The 17,507-nt window shown below is 45.6% G+C and overlaps 1 protein-coding gene across 11 annotated transcripts in view; it reads left to right on the forward strand.

The window, feature by feature from the left end:
* epb41l3a (erythrocyte membrane protein band 4.1-like 3a) overlaps positions 1 to 17,507 on the forward strand; it is a 66,594-nt gene that overhangs the window by 13,218 nt on the left and 35,869 nt on the right. For 6 of the 11 annotated variants that reach the window (XM_062480233.1, XM_062480226.1, XM_062480235.1 and 3 more), the window contains exons 2-7: positions 12,803 to 12,975; positions 13,809 to 13,985; positions 14,191 to 14,295; positions 15,498 to 15,540; positions 15,782 to 15,857; positions 16,537 to 16,755. In XM_062480233.1, coding sequence (XP_062336217.1) covers positions 12,803 to 12,975; positions 13,809 to 13,985; positions 14,191 to 14,295; positions 15,498 to 15,540; positions 15,782 to 15,857; positions 16,537 to 16,755 — 793 coding nt within the window. The other 5 variants (XM_062480231.1, XM_062480228.1, XM_062480227.1 and 2 more) reach the window with 5 other exon arrangements.

Genomic DNA, 17,507 nt, shown 5'->3' on the forward strand with positions numbered 1-17,507 from the left:
ATTATAGCAGAGATACCTCTGGAAAAGTTATCTAGTATAATTATAACAAGCACACAGAACTGAGTGATGAACTGCTGGCGGCGGTGGATGGTCCAGGTGCGACCGGAGGATGAACGGCCGGGGGGGCGATGCTCGGTACGGCTTCGCGCTGCAAGAGAAGCCGTGTGTTGGTGAACCCCGTCTGTCTCTGGTCCATGTTAAAACTGTCCGCTGTGAAATGGTCAGTGGCGCAGAGGCGGCTGTTGGAGTTTATCCGAAGCTTTCCATGAGCGTGGCTCTTCACAAAATCTATCAACCTATTTTTCCTTTCATTATCAAAGATGGCGTTGCAGTGCAGCTGGAGTTCTTGCATCCAGGGAAGATGCAGTTGCGGGTGGTGGGAGACATCCTGAAGCTAGCTAGCTAGCTGATGTAAGCTACAATAACAGTACAGCAGGAGGAGCCATTCAGTGATCTGACGTAGATGGGGCGAAATGACGTAGATAGGGCATTTTTTGGCTCCGCCCATTAAAACCTGATCTGAAAACGGAAGAGAAACTGTTCTTCGGTCTAAACTCCACATTTCAGTGCGACAAAGTTTTAGCGCTTTGCACATGCTTTCAGGAACTAATTTCACACGTATATAATGTACTTAGAAGCAAAACATGGAATTTACTTTACAGGATCCTTAACGGACAGTGGGGTTAAAGGTTGAATGTATGGACTGGCTATTGCATTCAAATACTCGGCAGCAATTGTCTCCCACGCCAATTGTATAGGCTACGCTGCTACAGCCGTGTTGCTTTTTTCCGGAATATGTGCTCAGATTGACCATAAACACGAAATAAAACTTGTATCTAAAGTTTGGTGAAGTAGGACAACATTTTTTGTTGTCGGCTGCCATGGTGAATCCTAGTATCGGAGCTCCATAGATGTTGGCTTTTGGTAGTATTTGTAAAAGGAAATGGAAATAAAGGCATGGTGCTTAGCACTCGTCGGAAATCTCTCTGTGTTTATTTGTTAAGTTACAATCACTTAACTACATGGTGTCAGAAGTACTTCAGTTACTAAGTCGGGTTCACATGAGACGCGATTTCGCCGACTTAATTGGAGGGAACTCACGTGAATTTTAGTCAAGTCAGTAAGTCTGAAGTTTAGCTAGCTTGCAACACTAACGTGACTCGTAGTTCACATTCGCGGCAGACGAGAAGGAAATAAAATGGAGCGATTCCAGATTCCCCCACCACCCAAGTTTGATTTCACAAAACCAGAAGAGTGGCCCAAATGGATACGAAGGTTTGAGAGATTTCGGATTGCATCGGGTCTAGAGCTACAGCCGGATGAAAACCAGGTGAACACGTTAATTTATACTATGGGGGACGAGAAGATATTGTGACTTAACTTCACATGACGGAAGAGGAGGCAAACGCTTACTACACTGTCATAGATGAGCTAGAGAGACATTTCGTGGTGAGGTGAAACATTATTTTTGAGCGGGCCAAATTCAATCAGAGACAGCAGGAACAAGGGGAGACAGTGGTAGTTTTATCACTGCTTGTCAGAGCACTGCGGCTACGGACAGCTACACTACCAGGGTTGCCAGGTCTGTGTGACAAAACCAGCCCAATGGCCAATCAAAACTAGCCCAAAACCAGCCCAATGGCCAATAAAACCAGCCCAAAAACCAGCCCAATATCAGAACTCAAAATATGCCCCTGCCAAACCATATACACTGCTTTTAAAGTCCAACAGCATTGCTATCATTGCCAAATGTATTGTAATATCTACAAAGTAACACCAAATGTTTAGTATGCCAGCATTAACAGTTTTCAAGAGGTTTTCTCAGGAGACTGAGAGCATTAGGCACGTGTGCACACGCACAGTGCGTGTGTGTATAAGGGCTTGTCCCATGTCAATGTGTGTACGTGCTGATCTGGAGTCAGTTTGGTAGGATTTGGGTATAAATAATTTCATTTAAAATATGGATTTTTAAGATATTCATGTAATTTGCATGCAAAATAGGTCTACCCGAACCAGCGGACAAAAATTCAACCCGCGGCAACACTTCAAAAGTAGCCCAATTCCAGGGGGAAAACTGCGGACCTGGCAACACTATACACTACGAAATGATCCGGGATAGACTGGTTGTAGGCTTGCATGATAAAAAAACTGTCAGAGCAACTGCAGCTGGACGCGGAGCCAGGGTTGCCAGGTCTGTGTGACAAAACCAGCCCCAATGCCCCATAAAACCAGCCCAATATCAGAACTCAAAATATGCCCCTGCCAAACCATTTACTGTTTTTAAAGTCCAACAGCATTGCTTTCATTGCCAAATGTATTGTAATATCTACAAACTAACACCAAATGTTTAGTATGCCAGCATTAAAAGCAGTTTTCAGCAGGTTTTCTCAGGAGACTGAGAGCATTAGGCATGTGTGCATACGCACAGCAGTGCGTGTGTGTATGTGGGCCTGATCTGGAGTCATGTTGTATTTCAGAAGGGGCAGTTCCCAGAGCTAGAAAGATCAAAGAGAGTGCTGCAGGGTCCAGGTCTGACGCCTATCACAGTGAAGGGGAAGTTCACAGCTACTATGAGAACAGACAGTAAAAGTACCACACAGGAAGTGTATGTAGTCCCGGGTCTGAAGTTTAGTCTACTGGGACGTCCAGCTATCCAGGCAAGAAAGATGGAGGGTGAATACAGAATAGAGCTTAAAGCAGACGCCCAACCATTCTCCATATCAACCCCACGACGAATCCCACTGCCTCTCATGTCTAAAGTAAAAAATGAACTTGCGCGCATGGAAGAGATGGGGGTGATCTCAAGGGTTGAACAACCTACAGACTGGTGTGCTGGGATGGTCACTGTACCAAAGCCAGACAAAGATGAGGTGCGCATCTGCGTGGATCTGACCAAATTGAATGAGTCAGTCAAGAGGGAAAGACACATGCTCCCGTCAGTCGAACACACGCTCGGACAGCCAGAAGGCGCCAAAGTTTTCTCAAAAATCAAAACGCAAACTCAGGGTTTTGGCAGATTCCCCTTGCCAAGGAGTCTGACCTGCTCACAAAATTCCTCACTCCCTTTGGGAGGTTTTGTTTTAATCGCCTCTGCTTCGTCATATCCTCAGCACCGGAACACTACCAGAAGAGAATGTCCCAGATACTGGAGGGACTCGATGGTGCCCTGTGCCAAATGGACGACGTGCTCGTGTATGGAGACACACAGGCCCAACACGACACACGACTATTTGCAGTGCTGGGGAGGTTGCAGGAGGCAGGCGTCACGCTGAGAAGTGAGAAATGTGAATTCTCAAAAAGCCATGTCAAATTTCTCGGACAGATCATAGATGCAGCAGGCGTGAGAGCAGATCCAAACAAAACGAGGGCAGTGACAGACATGGAGGAACCTGAGGACGCGAGCGGAGTGAGACGATTTCTCGGAATGGTGAATCACCTGGGTAAATACTTAACTCATCTGTCAGAATAGACACAGCCACTCCGGGACCTGTTAAAGAAGCAAAACGTGTTTCAGTGGGGGCATGATCAACAAAGAGAATTTGACAGCATCAAAGAGGAGCTGAGCACACCTCCAGGGCTGGCGCTCTACAGCACAAAAGCGGAAACGGTTGTCTCAGCTGACGCGTCATCATTTGGACTGGGAGCGGTGCTACTCCAGAGGCAGGAGGATGGCCACCTTAAGCCAGTTGTATATAGCTCTAGAGCACTCACAGATACTGAGAAGAGGTACACACAAATAGAGAAAGAGGCTTTGGCAATCACATGGGCGTGCTAGCGCTTCTCAGACTTCCTGGTGGGCATCACGTTCCACGTTGAAACAGAACACAAGCCTCTGGTTCCGTTACTAGGCTCCAAAAACCTGGATAAGCTCCCACCACGCATTCAGAGACTCAGAATGAGACTGATGGCTTTCTGCTTCTCCATCTCACATGTGGCCGGCAAGAAGTTGGCCACGGCAGATGTGCTGTCAAGGGCGCCGTTGCGAGACAGAGGGCAGCCAGAGCAGGAAGAGGAAGTCGACCTGTATGTACACATGATAATGTCAACCCTACCAGCTACAGAAAAGAGGCTACAAGAAATAAGGGAATACCAAGAACTGGACGAAATCCTGAGCCAAGTAAAAAAATACTGTACTGAGGGCTGGCCAGACAGATCCACAATAGACAGAGCTTACCTACCGTATGCACATTTCGAGGATGAGATATCAGTGGAAAACGGCTTATTACTGAAGGGATGTAGGCTAGTTATTCCCAAGCTGCTACAGACAGACATCCTTCAGAAACTGCACGCAGGACACCAAGGTATAGCAAAGTGTCGTGAAAGAGCCAAACAATCTGTCTGGTGGCCGGGACTGTGTACACAGCTTCAGAAAAGGGTTGAGGGCTGCGACACGTGTGCAAAAGAAAGAATCAACCCCAAAAAGCCACTGCTGCCCACAGAATTCCCTGATAGACCATGGGCAAAGGTGGGTGCTGACTTGTTTCAGTGGAACGATAACCAGTACCTTTTGGTGGTAGACTACTTTTCCCGTTTCATTGAGGTAGCTAAACTCACATCAACAACCTCATTAGCAGTAGTGGAACATTGCAAGTCTATCTTCGCCCGGCACGGCATACCGTCCGAGGTCATGACAGATAATGGACTCCAGTTCTCATCTGAATACTTCACTCAGTTTGCAACACAGTGGGGGTTCACACACGTTACGTCCAGCCTCAGATATGCTTAGAGCAATGGAGAGGCAGAGCGTGCTGTGCGGACAGTTAAAGGTCTCCTACAGAAAGGAAAAGACCCGTATCTGGCACTCATGGCTTACAGGGCCACACCACTCGCCAACAAGTACAGTCCAGCACAGCTGTCTATGGGCCGGCAGCTCAGGACAACAGTTCCGGTCACTCTGTCATCTCTCACCCCAGGCTGGATGGACATAACCAAATTTTCAAAGAGGTGGAACAGAGGAAAAGACAGAGAATGAGCTGGTACTTTAACAAAAGACACAGAGCTCATCATCTCAAAAGTCTGACACCAGGCGACCATGTCTGGGTAAAGGACACAAAGGAGAAGGGGACAGTGATAAGACAGGCGGAAGCACCAAGGTCATACATCATTGACACTCCCAGAGGGAATCTGCGCCGCAACGGAAACCACCTTGTCTCTACGCCAGTGGCGCCGGCAGCGCAAGCCATCCTGCCAGACCATCCTACCAGACCATCCCACCAGACCATCTTACCAGAGCCAGAGCAACTTACTGGTCAGCCAGTGGGGCCAGGTCATGCAGAGCAGGGCTCAGTTCAACCATGCAGTCCTGAGCCTCCGGCATGCTACCCTGTAAGAGAGAGACATCCTCCAGGGTACCTGAAGGACTTTGTGGCTAAATAGTAGGTACCCCTGGTGAAACTGAGTTATTTCTACGGGGCAGATTAAACCCCCACACTCAGTAGAAGGATTGGGCAGTCTACCCCACCTTCTTAGTTCAGATTTTCAGTTAATGTGCACATGCTTATTGTTCTTAAGACACAGTTGGGTATTACTCTACAGTTAACTTGTGATATAGTCGGTTACAGTACAGAGGTGCTAGTTTAATCTGTCATATATCAGTACAACGGATCTTAGAAAGGGGATGTAGTGTTAAAGGCTTTGATATGACAGGATGTGATATAGCCTAGGGGGAGGGGCTGTAAAAGGAAATGGAAATAAAGGCATGGTGCTTTGCACTCGTCGTAAATCTCTCTCTGTGTTTATTTGTTAAGTTAGAATCACTTAAATCTACAGTATTCATGCACGCGCTAAACTCAAGAGTTGCCGTACTCCGAGTTGAATTTATTAATTCATATCAGCTGTTCTGGAACCGAGTTTTCTGAAATTCCCATTTCAAAGTAACTCAACTCAGAGTTCAGGGTTAGGATCAGAGTTTGTTGAACCCTCTACCTGGAATACCCCCCTGGTTACCTTACAGCATAACAACATTTCAGTCAAGACAATCACGTATTAGATTTGAGCATTTATTGTTACATGACATGGACATGTAGATTTGACTTTGGCGGAGTGGATGATCTAAGGGAAGCACTCCCTGCCTCCTCGATGCAACACATACATACAGTTAGGTCCATAAATATTTGGACATTGACACAATTTTTATCATTTTGGCTCTGTATACCACCACAATGGATTTGAAATGAAACAATCAAGATGTGCTTTAAGTGCAGACTTTCAGCTTTAATTTCAGGGTATTTACATCCAAATCAGGTGAACGGTGTAGGAATTACACATTTTATATGTGGCCCCCCCCTTTTTAACCCTTGTGTTATCTTCGGGTCATTCTGACCCATCAGTCATTGTGACCCACCTTCGTATTGCGACAGCTTTACCGCATACAAAAACAAAGTGAAGCATTTTCTTTTAACCGTTGGGCTGTCTCAGACCCCCCACATTGCAAAGGTTAAAAGAAAATGCTATTTATTGTTTTTGTATTGGGTAAAATTGGGTAAACACAATGATGGTTCGTTATGAACCTTTGGGTCATGTGACCCGAAGGCAGCACAAGGGTTAAGGGACCAAAAGTAATTGGACAATTGGCTGCTCAGCTGTTCCATGGCCAGGTGTATGTTATTCCCTCATGTTCGTTATTTCATTGACAAGGAGCAGATAAAAGGTCTAGAGTTCATTTCAAGTATGGTATTTGTGTTTGGAATCTGTTGCTGTCAACTCTCAATATGAAGTCCAAAGAGCTGTCACTATCAGTGAAGCAAGCCATCGTTAGGCTGAAAATTCAAAACAAACCTATCAGAGAGATAGCAAAAACATTAGGTGTGGCCAAATCAACTGTTTGGTACATTCTTAAAAAGAAAGAACGCACTGGTGAGCTCAGCAACACCAAAAGACCCGGAAGACCACGGAAAACAACTGTGGTGGATGACAGAAGAATTCTTTCCCTGGTGAAGAAAAACCCCTTCACAACAGTTGGCCAGATCAAGAACACTCTCCAGGAGGTAGGCGTATCTGTGTCAAAGTCAAAAATTAAGAGAAGACTTCACCAGAGTAAATACAGAGGGTTCACCACAAGATGTAAAACATTGGTGAGTCTCAAAAACAGGAAGACCAGATTAGAGTTTGCCAAAAAACATCTAAAAGAGCCTGTACAGTTCTGGAACAACATCCTATGGACAGATGAGACCAAGATCAACTTGTACCAGAATGATGGGAAGAGAAGAGTATGGAGAAGGGAAGGAACTGCTCATGATCCAAAGCATACCACCTCATCAGTGAAGCATGGTGGAGGTAGTGTTATGGCGTGGGCATGTATGGCTGCCAATGGAACTGGTTCCCTTGTATTTATCGATGATGTGACTGCTGACAAAAGCAGTAGGATGAATTCTGAAGTGTTTCGGGCAATATTATCTGCTCAGATTCAGCCAAATGCTTCAGAACTCATAGGACGGCGCTTCACAGTGCAGATGGACAATGACCCGAAGCATACTGCGAAAGCAACCAAAGAGTTTTAAGGCAAAGAAGTGGAATGTTCTGCAATGGCCAAGTCAATCACCTGACCTAAATCCAATTGAGCATGCATTTCACTTGCTAAAGACAAAACTGAAGGGAAAATGCCCCAAGAACAAGCAGGAACTGAAGACAGTTGCAGTAGAGGCCTGGCAGCGCATCACCAGGGACGAAACCCAGCGTCTGGTGATGACTATGTGTTCCAGACTTCAGGCTGTCATTGACTGCAAAGGATTTGCAACCAAGTATTAAAAGTAACAATTAGATTTATGATTATGTTAGTTTGTCCAATTATTTTTGGTCCCTTAAAAAGGGGGGGCACATATAAAATGTGTTGTAATTCCTACACCGTTCACCTGATTTGGATGTAAATACCCTGAAATTAAAGCTGAAAGTCTGCACTTAAAGCACATCTTGATTGTTTCCTTTCAAATCCATTGTGGTGGTATACAGAGCCAACATGATGAAAATTGTGTCAATGTCCAAATATTTATGGACCTAACTGTACATGACATATGAGGCAGGGAGCAATAGAGATAAAATCCCCCTGATGGATAGAACACACAGACAGCATGGGGGAGAAGGGGATGGCGGAGGGTGGCAGCAGCGCTGATCATACAACAACCAGGGTGAGTGTGTGCGTATCCGCGCGTCTTATCGGACGTGGCCCAATGAATATGCGCTGCTAACGTGGGTGTAGTATTGGGCGGAGGAAAGGTGGAGTAAGACGCCTTAAGTCCCCGAATGACTGACGCGCGCTGCCTGATTGCCCTGTCTGAACTAGCTGCGCTTATATGAATAAAATACAAAACAGTACAAAACACAAACATACAATACAAATTAAACATACAGATCAAGGAATAAGATGTCAGATGGCTGAGCGTTTAGGGAATCAGGCTATTAATCAGAAGGTTGCCGGTTCAATTCTTGCCGTGCTAAATGACGTTGTGTCCTTGGGCAAGGCACTTCACTCTACTTACCTCGGGGAGAATGTCCCTGTACTTACTGTAAGTCGCTCTGGATAAGAGTGTCTGATAAATGACTAAATGTATGTGGGAAGTTTTGCCCATTCATCCGGATGAGATATATAAGTATATTAGGCTCACCAATGGTTTACATCTTGTGGTGAACCCTCTGTATTTATGCTGGTGAAGTCTTCTCTTGATTGTTGACTTTGACACAGATACGCCTACCTCCTGGAGAGTGTTCTTGATCTGGCCAACTGTTGTGAAGGGGTTTTTCTTCACCAGGGAAATAATTCTTCTGTCATCCACCACAGTTGTTTTCCGTGGTCTACCGGGTCTTTTGGTGTTGCTGAGCTCACCAGTGCGTTCTTTCTTTTTAAGAAGGTACCAAACTGTAAATTTGGCCACACCTAATTTTTCTGCTATCTCTCTGATGGGTTTGTTTTGATTTTTCAGCCTAATGATGGCTTGCTTCACTGATAGTGACAGCTCTTTGGACTTCATATTGAGAGTTGACAGCAACAGATTCCAAACACAAATACCACACTTGAAATGAACTCAACCTTTTATCTGCTCCTTGTAAATGAAATAATGAGGGAATAACACACACCTGGCCATGGAACAGCTGAGCAGCCAACTGTCCAATTACTTTGGGTCCCTTAAAACCCTTGTGTTATCTTCGGGTCATTCTGACCCATCAGTCATTGTGACCCACCGTCGTATTGCGACAACTTTACCACATACAAAAACAAAGTGAGGAATTTTCTTTTAACTGTCGGGCTGTCTCAGACCCCCCACATTGCGAAGGTTAAAAGAAAATGCTATTTATTTGTTTTTGTACGCTATTTATTTGTACGATGGTTCGTTGTGAACCTTTGGGCACATATAAAAGTTGTTGAAATTCCTACACCGTTCACCTGATTTGGATGTAAATGCCCTCAGATTAAAGCTGAAAGTCTGCACTTAACCCTCGTGCTGCCTTCGGGTCACATGACCCAAAGGTTCATAACGAACCATCGTTGTGTTTACCCAATTTTACCCAATACAAAAACAAATTAAAATAATTGTATTTTAACCTTTGCAATGTGGGGGGTCTAAGACAGCCCAACGGTTAAAAGAAAATGCTTCACTTTGTCTTTGTATGCGGTAAATCTGTCGCAATACGACGGTGGGTCACAATGACTGATGGGTCAGAATGACCCGAAGATAACACAAGGGTTAAAGCACATCTTGATTGTTTCATTTCAAATCCATTGTGGTGGTGTACAGAGCCAAAATGATGAAAATTGTGTCAATGTCCAAATATTTATGGACCTAACTGTATATTTATGGACCTAACTGTATATAGGTCAGGGTACATTGGCCACAATATACCCTGACCCTGCAGGCACGCATCAGTTTGTGTTTTAGGTGAAACTGTGTTGATTTTATGGGCGTTGATTGGGATACTGCATTTCTTTTTCCGGGATTATCAATCTAAAATGAATGCACTGACTAATTAAGTAGGCCTAAATTGAAAAAAATAGTAAAAGTGGTGGCGCCCCTGGTCTCTCCTCTTCCTTCCCCTCCTCCTCTGCCCACCCCTTTTCTCCTCTCTCCTCCTCCTCTCCCCTTTTCTCCCCTCCCCCCTTTCCTCCCTTACCATCCCCTTCTCTCCTCTTCTCTCATCTCCCCTTCCATCCCCTCCCCTCTTCCCCTCCTGGGACTAATGAACGATGCTGTGTCACCTTAGCTCTGAGATGGTCAGCCCGGCACAGTGCTACACGCTAGGCAGTCTGGGAGCTGGAGTTCATTTAGAATCAGAGTTGTTCCTCTCCCTTGAAGGAGACACTGGAATAGGATCCATTGGGAAGCTGAACACATTTATCTCATGAAAACAAGTTAGAAGCATGTGAGAATGTACAGAATCCTTAACCAAACACACACACAGAGCTGCAAAGAGCTGTCTTCATCCTGAACGCCAGGTAGGCCTTTTCTGTGTGAGCGTGTCAGGGTGTGTGTGTAAGAGGGAGGGAAAGAGATGTCCTATTTAGGCATGCAAGGGGCTTCCATTCCCAGAATGCCGTGTGTTGCCCGGATTGCGCAAGTTTGGCTGAAGAAGCACAGGATGTCATAACGGATCACACTGTAGCACACCGGAGCCAGCTGCCAAACCGAGGCACTGCAGACCTACCGACACGGAGCAAAGGGCATACCGGTAAACACTTCAAATTCGGATATCTGGGGGCTGAGGAATATGTTGCTGCCAGCGTTCGTTCAGTTATAAGACTGAGAAGAGTTTCTCATCGTGTGTCTCATCAGACAGATGTGACTTGAAGGACAGGCGCCGCATCGTTCATCCTCCAGCGCATCACTAAAATACCTAGCCAGTGTTCCGTTACATTGAAACCTTATAGACTGGCAGGGCTTCTAATATTGGAGGTTTGTAACAGGCTGGGAAATGTGAGGAATCCCATGAGTGGATCATGTTGCTTCTTCGTGAATAAAACGGTACAGCCCTGTTATGGAAATATCATATCTCGTGCGAGCATGACTGCTGAAAAGTGTCTCATCATTGCGCAGACTATGACCGAAGTCAAAAAGTTGTTCCGTTAGATTTGAAATTTGACGCCGTCTCTGCGTTTTACCTATGCGGTGACCTGATAATTGTCGTTTTTTAATGTATTGGCATCGTCTGGTCAGTCGATAGATTTGGTTTTCGGGATGTGTTTCTGCAATGCGGTGGGTGTGGCCTGGCTGTCCTCACCGGCGGAGGCTGACAGAGCGGAGCATGAGAGAATATGGTCTCTGCGGGCTGGTCGCTCTCGTTTAATCAAAAGAACAGTCTTGTCAGCGCGTCATACCCGAGAGAGAACGCGCATACTACCGACACAGGTGGGGCCACTTATATTAGGCAGTTGAGGAGGAAGGCTCTGTGAGTGAATACGTGTTGGAGTGAAGACCTGAGTAGGTTGCTGAGGTGAGGCTGGCTAGATCATCAGACTGAACGCAGTGCAGCGCTCCGTGACTGACTTGCTCAGGTCCTGTCAGCTCCTGTATGGGTTAGAGGCTGCCTGTCTGGGGGTTAGAGGCTGCATGTCAGTGGCGATTTTAGACCCTTTTTATGGGTGCTCAAGCACCCCTAAATTTCATCTTAGCACCCCTAAAAATAATAATAATAAAAGTATTATTGTTCATTATCACTGGATGCTGGTAGTTCATGAAGAAAGGGACATCCTTAGTTTTTTCATTCATTCAATATTTTGCAGAAAAAATACATAAATGAATTCGTTGTTATCCAGTGAAATTAGAGATTATATTAGCTAGGGGGTTTAGCACTTTTGCAAGGCACTGTATTCAAGTTACATTCTCATTGAGGGCTGAGCACCCCTAAAGGTCTGATCCTAGAATCGCCCCTGCTGCATTTGTTAGGGTTAGAGGCTCATTGTGCGAGGTTTAGAGGCTCCATGTGTGAGGTTTAGAAGCTGCATGTGTGAGGTTTTGGGGCTGCATGTGTGAGGTTTAGAGGCTGCATGTGTGAGGTTTAGAGGCTGTTTAGGGTCCCAGGCAGGGGCTCATCTGTTTGGCTAGCTGTCTTGGTGCCACCCAATCAGAGAGCAGAGAGGAGCCACCTGATTAGCATAATGGTGCAGCTGCAGTATCATCACCATGGGGGTGGCTGGGTGACACGCCCAAGCCAACATCCGCTACATCCTGATGTGCTTCTGTAGGTGCTGGATGGGCTCTGGTGCTCTAGGCTGAGGTACAGCCTGACGTTGCAGAATCTCCACATACGTCTCAGGTTGCAGAAAATCCCAATGTGAGCAAAAAAGAACCTCCTTGACCGTTCCAGAGAGACGGGGAAACATAAAAAAACCCAGGCATCACCCTCCAGCCAACTCATTTAGGGAGAAGGGATTACTGGTAGGAAGCACCCTGTTCCCGTGCTTGGAGAATCCTGACCTTGCCTGTGGAATATCTGGGTCCTTTGCGTCAGTGCCTTACAAAGGAGGAATGTAGCCTCTATCTGAGAAGAGGATGTAGAGGATCTGACTGGAGGACCTAGTGCAGCTCATTTCCTGTTTGTTTCACGTCTGTCCGCTGTGCCACAATAAAATGAGATGAGTCTCCATAAGCTTTAATCTTCACCCCCCTTTCTTTTTTTAATCTGTATTATTCTCTCTCTTGCTCTCATCTCTCAGAGTCCAGGGCAAGGTTATAAGATGGTGTTAAGAGAGAGAAACATTAGCCAATGACATTGTAGCTCCGGGTGTACTCCAGTGTGCTTATGTGTGTTGATCCAGGCACAGTTTTGTGTGTATGTGTCCTGCATGCACCTCATTATTTGTGTATGTGTGTTGCAGGGTACATCACCATGACAACAGAACCAGAAGCTCCTCCCCCGCAGGAAGCTCCTCCCCCACAGGAAGCTCTTCCCCCACAGGCAGAGTCATTCCCCCCAGCCGCCGCCCACAGCACACCTGTCAGAAAGGAGCAGGTGAACTGTGCCCAACAGAACCTCACAAGACAGGAAACTGTTAGTGAGACATCTGTGATACTTCTATGAGTTATCTAGGGTTCCCACACATTCTAAAACATCTCATTCAAGCACTTTTCAAGGACTTTCAAGGACCAATTCCCTCAAATTAAAGGACACAACACGGCATAGTTTGAGGCATGGAGAAAGGTTAATTACTGTTCCAACACTTTTCATTTCTTTAATGAGAACAAGAAGCTGACAGCGAGAGGCATCGCTTGGCTGTGACACTCGGCCTGTTTCCTGCCTAATGTGGTTTGGCAGGCCGAGCGGGAGGGGGTGTAAGATGGAACCTTCCAATAAAGGAAAAAGTCCCGACAGTTAGATTCTGGCTCTAGGGTTCCCACAACATTCTAAAACATCTCATTCAGGCACTTTTCAAGGACTTTCAAAGACCAATTCCCTCAAATTAAAGGACACAACACGGCATAGTTTGAGGCATGGAGAAAGGTTAATTAATCATTTCTTTAATGAGAACAAGAAGCTTGCGGACAATTACAAAGAGAGAGGCTTGAATGTGTGGACACTCCTCAATCGTGCTGTGTTACAGTGAATGCAGCACAAAGAGTGAACTTATCTTGCCTTATCTAACTCAACACAGCACTACAGTTTCTATTCTTGCTCAAAATATATACATTTAAGCACTTTCCCATGTCTATTTATGTATATTTTCAAAAACTTTCAAGAATTGCTTTCTTAAAAGGATTTTCTTTTTCTCAAAAAAATTTCAAAGATTTCAAGGACCTGTGGGAACCCTGGTTATCATTATCTTTACATGCTGTGTGTGTGTCTGAGTATGTACATGTCTTTATGTGTGTCTCTGTGTGTGTCAGGGTGTGGAGCGAGTGGAAGCTGGCCTGGAGGTGAGCCAGTCTGAGGAGGATCAAGCATCTCACCTCTCCTCCTCCTCCAAGATCAATCGTTCTCCAGCCAGGACCAGCAGGAGCTTGAGGAACATGCACTGCAAGGTCACCCTGCTAGATGGCTCCGATTACACCTGCTCTGTGGAGGTAGGAGAGAGACAGGAGGAGTGGAGACAGGAAAGAGGAGGAGATGGAGAGAGGAGAGGAGAGCTCTCTTATAACTGCACCTACCTCAGCTCAGTTATCAGCACCACGCCCCTGCTACACTAAGGCTGTTAATCACAGAGACAAGCCCAGAGAGCGTGTACACCTTGAGAGGACATATACAAATGTGTGTGTGTGTGTCCTGCAGAAGCGTGAGCGTGGCCATGTGCTGTTTGACAAGGTGTGTGAGCACCTCAACCTGCTAGAGAGGGACTACTTTGGCATCACATTCCGGGACCTCGACAACCAGAAGGTGGAGTCTACCGCTCTCTCTCCTCTCTCTTCATCTCTACATCTTTATCTCTGTCTCTCAATTTCAATTTTAGTTTCAATTTCAAGTGTTTAACTTTTTCATTTAACAGAAGTGCTGCATTTCCTGTTTTGTGTAGAATGTGGGTTGGTTAAGAACCAAAACAGAATGCTCAGCTTTTTGATTTCCCTGAAACTCTTTCTCAGTGACATGAACAGGCTATTAACAGGCTACATGGCCAGGCATGGATAATTACTGTTATACTGCCCTCTGTTGGTTGACCTTGGCACAGAAGCGATGCAATCATTTGACGAACAGTAACAGATTATTTTCATAAAATAATCTACATACATACATGCAAGCATATATAGACAGATGTATTGGGACACCTACACATTACACCTACAGCAGCTTTTATGACATCCTATTGTAAATTTGTAGGTAATAATATGGAGTTGCCCCCCCCCCTTACCCCATGTGCCTATTAAAGGCTACCTCTCTTCTGGATTTCCTGTCCACAAGATTTTGGAGTGTATCTTTGGCATTTAATGTCCATCCAGCCACAAGGGCATTAGGGAGGGCTGGCCCTGCTGTTGTGCAGGTCTGGGTCTAACCTAACACAACAAAACATTTCTGTGTGGACCTCGCTGTGTTCATTGGGTTAAAGTCAAGCCACTTTAACAATGGAGGCTGTTTTTCGTTGTTTTGGGCTAAAGCCTTAGTTCTACCGATGGATTTATTCATGCTGAAGCATAAAATGTTACTCTAATTCTGTGCTCTACGCTAACAATTCTGTGCTTCAAAATTTTGAGGAAAGCCCTTTCCTGTTTAGGCTTGATTATGCTCCAATGCACAAAGTGAGGTGCATACAGAAATGTTTTGTTGAGTTTGGGGTGAAAACACTGGCCTGCACAGACTGGCCTGCACAGACCCCTGACTTAAAAACCATCAAACACATTTGATGATTCTAACGTCAGCTGCAGCTAATGTCAGGGAGGGGGGACTCCTTAAAACTACTATTGCCTGTAGTTTTGGAATGGCACGTACAAGAAACTCATATAGGTATGATGGTCAGGTGTCCCAATACTGTGTTTTTTATACATATATATGTGTGTGCTTTCTGTCTCTCTCTGCCTGTCTTTGTGTATGTATGTCTCTCTCTGGCTGTGTATAACTGTTCCCTGACTTCTGTTGACCTATTCCAGAACTGGCTGGATCCCTCCAAGGAGATGAAGAAACAGATCAGAGGTGAGTGGAAGGGGAGGTTACGAGAGTAGGAGAGAGGAAGGAGAAGAGGCAGAGGAAGGAGAGAGAGACGAGAGAAAGGGAAGGAGAGGAAGGATAGGAGGAAGGGAGGAGAGGAAGGGGGAGAAGAGATGGAGGAGAGGAGAGGAAGGGGGAGGAAAGGAGGGGAGAGAAGAGGAGGGGGGGAATGTTTGTCTGCTGGTTGTTTTTCTTAGGGGTTTGTCTTCCTGGTGTCTGTTCATAGGCGTGGCCTGGAACTTCTCCTTCAACGTCAAATTCTACCCTCCTGATCCCACACAGCTGTCTGAGGACATCACCAGGTCAACTCTCACACACATATACACACAACGATTCACATTTGTGCACCAGCATAAATGTTCACAATACAATTGCCTGATTAAAAAGTGTGCACTGTGATTCATTTATATATTATTATTTGTGGTGGACCAATAATTGTATATTTAGATGATTCCTCCTCTCTAAACTTTTAAGTGTGCTCCCCTGCTATCTGTGTGGCTCATCAAGTCTCTAGGCGTCTCGTGCAACTTAGGACGTGTCTGGGCGAGTCAAAGATTATCATGGAGGAGGAAGGGCTACAAATCAAATATTTAGCAACACTTCAGATTTTTCAAGAGAGACGAGCAATTTGACCAGATGTATGCAATTTACAAAACATGGAGAGACTCATGCAGAATAGCATTCTGTACCATATTGAATTGTATTTTTTTCTCTCACCTCCCATTGTGTTTAAACAAAACGCGTGAAATCCCACTGCATTGCAATAGGGGTGAATCGAATCGCAATAAGAATCTCAATAGGGGTGAATCGAATCGCAATAAGTATCTCAATAGGGGTGAATTGTGTCATATGGCATGTCTAGTTGCATCATGCGTATCTTTAATGTATTGGATCGTCGGCAATACATCAAGATGTTTATCGTATCGCCCTCAGTGATGGAGATGTCCACACACATACTCATGTCCACACGCCCCTCCCCAGGTACTACCTGTGCCTGCAGCTGAGGGATGACGTGGTGTCTGGACGTCTGCCCTGCTCCTTAGCCACTCACACTGTCCTGGGTTCCTACACCGTCCAATCAGAGCTGGGGGACTACGACCCTGAGGAGTCGGGGCCAGACTACATCAGCGAGCTGCGCTTTGCCCCCAACCAGACCAAGGAGCTGGAGGACAAGATCATGGACCTGCACAAGAACTACAAGTCAGTCATGACAAACAAACTCTATCTCTCTTGTCTCTGCTTTACCCCTTATGTAAACATTTACATTTATTCATTTAGCAGACGCTTTTATCCAAAGCGACTTCCAAGAGAGAGCTTTACAAAGTGCATAGGTCACTGATCATAACAACGAGATAGCTACAAAACATTGCGAGTAGCCAAAACATGAAGCACACATTGTGAACAACCAAAATAAGTGCCAAAGGGAAGAACCATAAGAGCATGTAGTTAAACAAGCTACAATTAAACAACATGAACTGCTATAAGTGCAAGTGTACCTGTGGAAAAAAAAGCAAGCAACAATAATAAAACAATATATCACAGCGAGTACAAAAATTTAAGTCAGTTACCACTAACCACAAGAGCAACAAGTCTCTAAGCAAGAGTCATTGTGATCCTTGAGGAAACTAACATCGGGTCAAGCGAACCATTCCTAAGTACCGTTGTACTCCCGGAACAAGTGCGTCTTGAGCCTTGTCTTGAAGGTGGAGAGACAGTCAGTGTCTCTGATGGAAGTGGGGAGTTGATTCCACCACTGGGGGGCCAGACAGGAGAAGAGCTTGTGTTGGGACCGGGCGGTCTTGAGCGGTGGGACCACCAGGCGGTTGTCTGAAGAAGACCGTAGGTGACGGGTGGGGGTGTAGGGCTGCAGGAGAGACTTGATGTAGACGGGTGCAGTCCCGTTCACTGCTCGGAAGGTCAATACCAGGGTCTTGAATCTGATACGGGCCATG

The sequence above is a fragment of the Osmerus eperlanus genome, chromosome 15, assembly GCF_963692335.1.
Source record: "Osmerus eperlanus chromosome 15, fOsmEpe2.1, whole genome shotgun sequence".
Taxonomy (NCBI): domain Eukaryota; kingdom Metazoa; phylum Chordata; class Actinopteri; order Osmeriformes; family Osmeridae; genus Osmerus; species Osmerus eperlanus.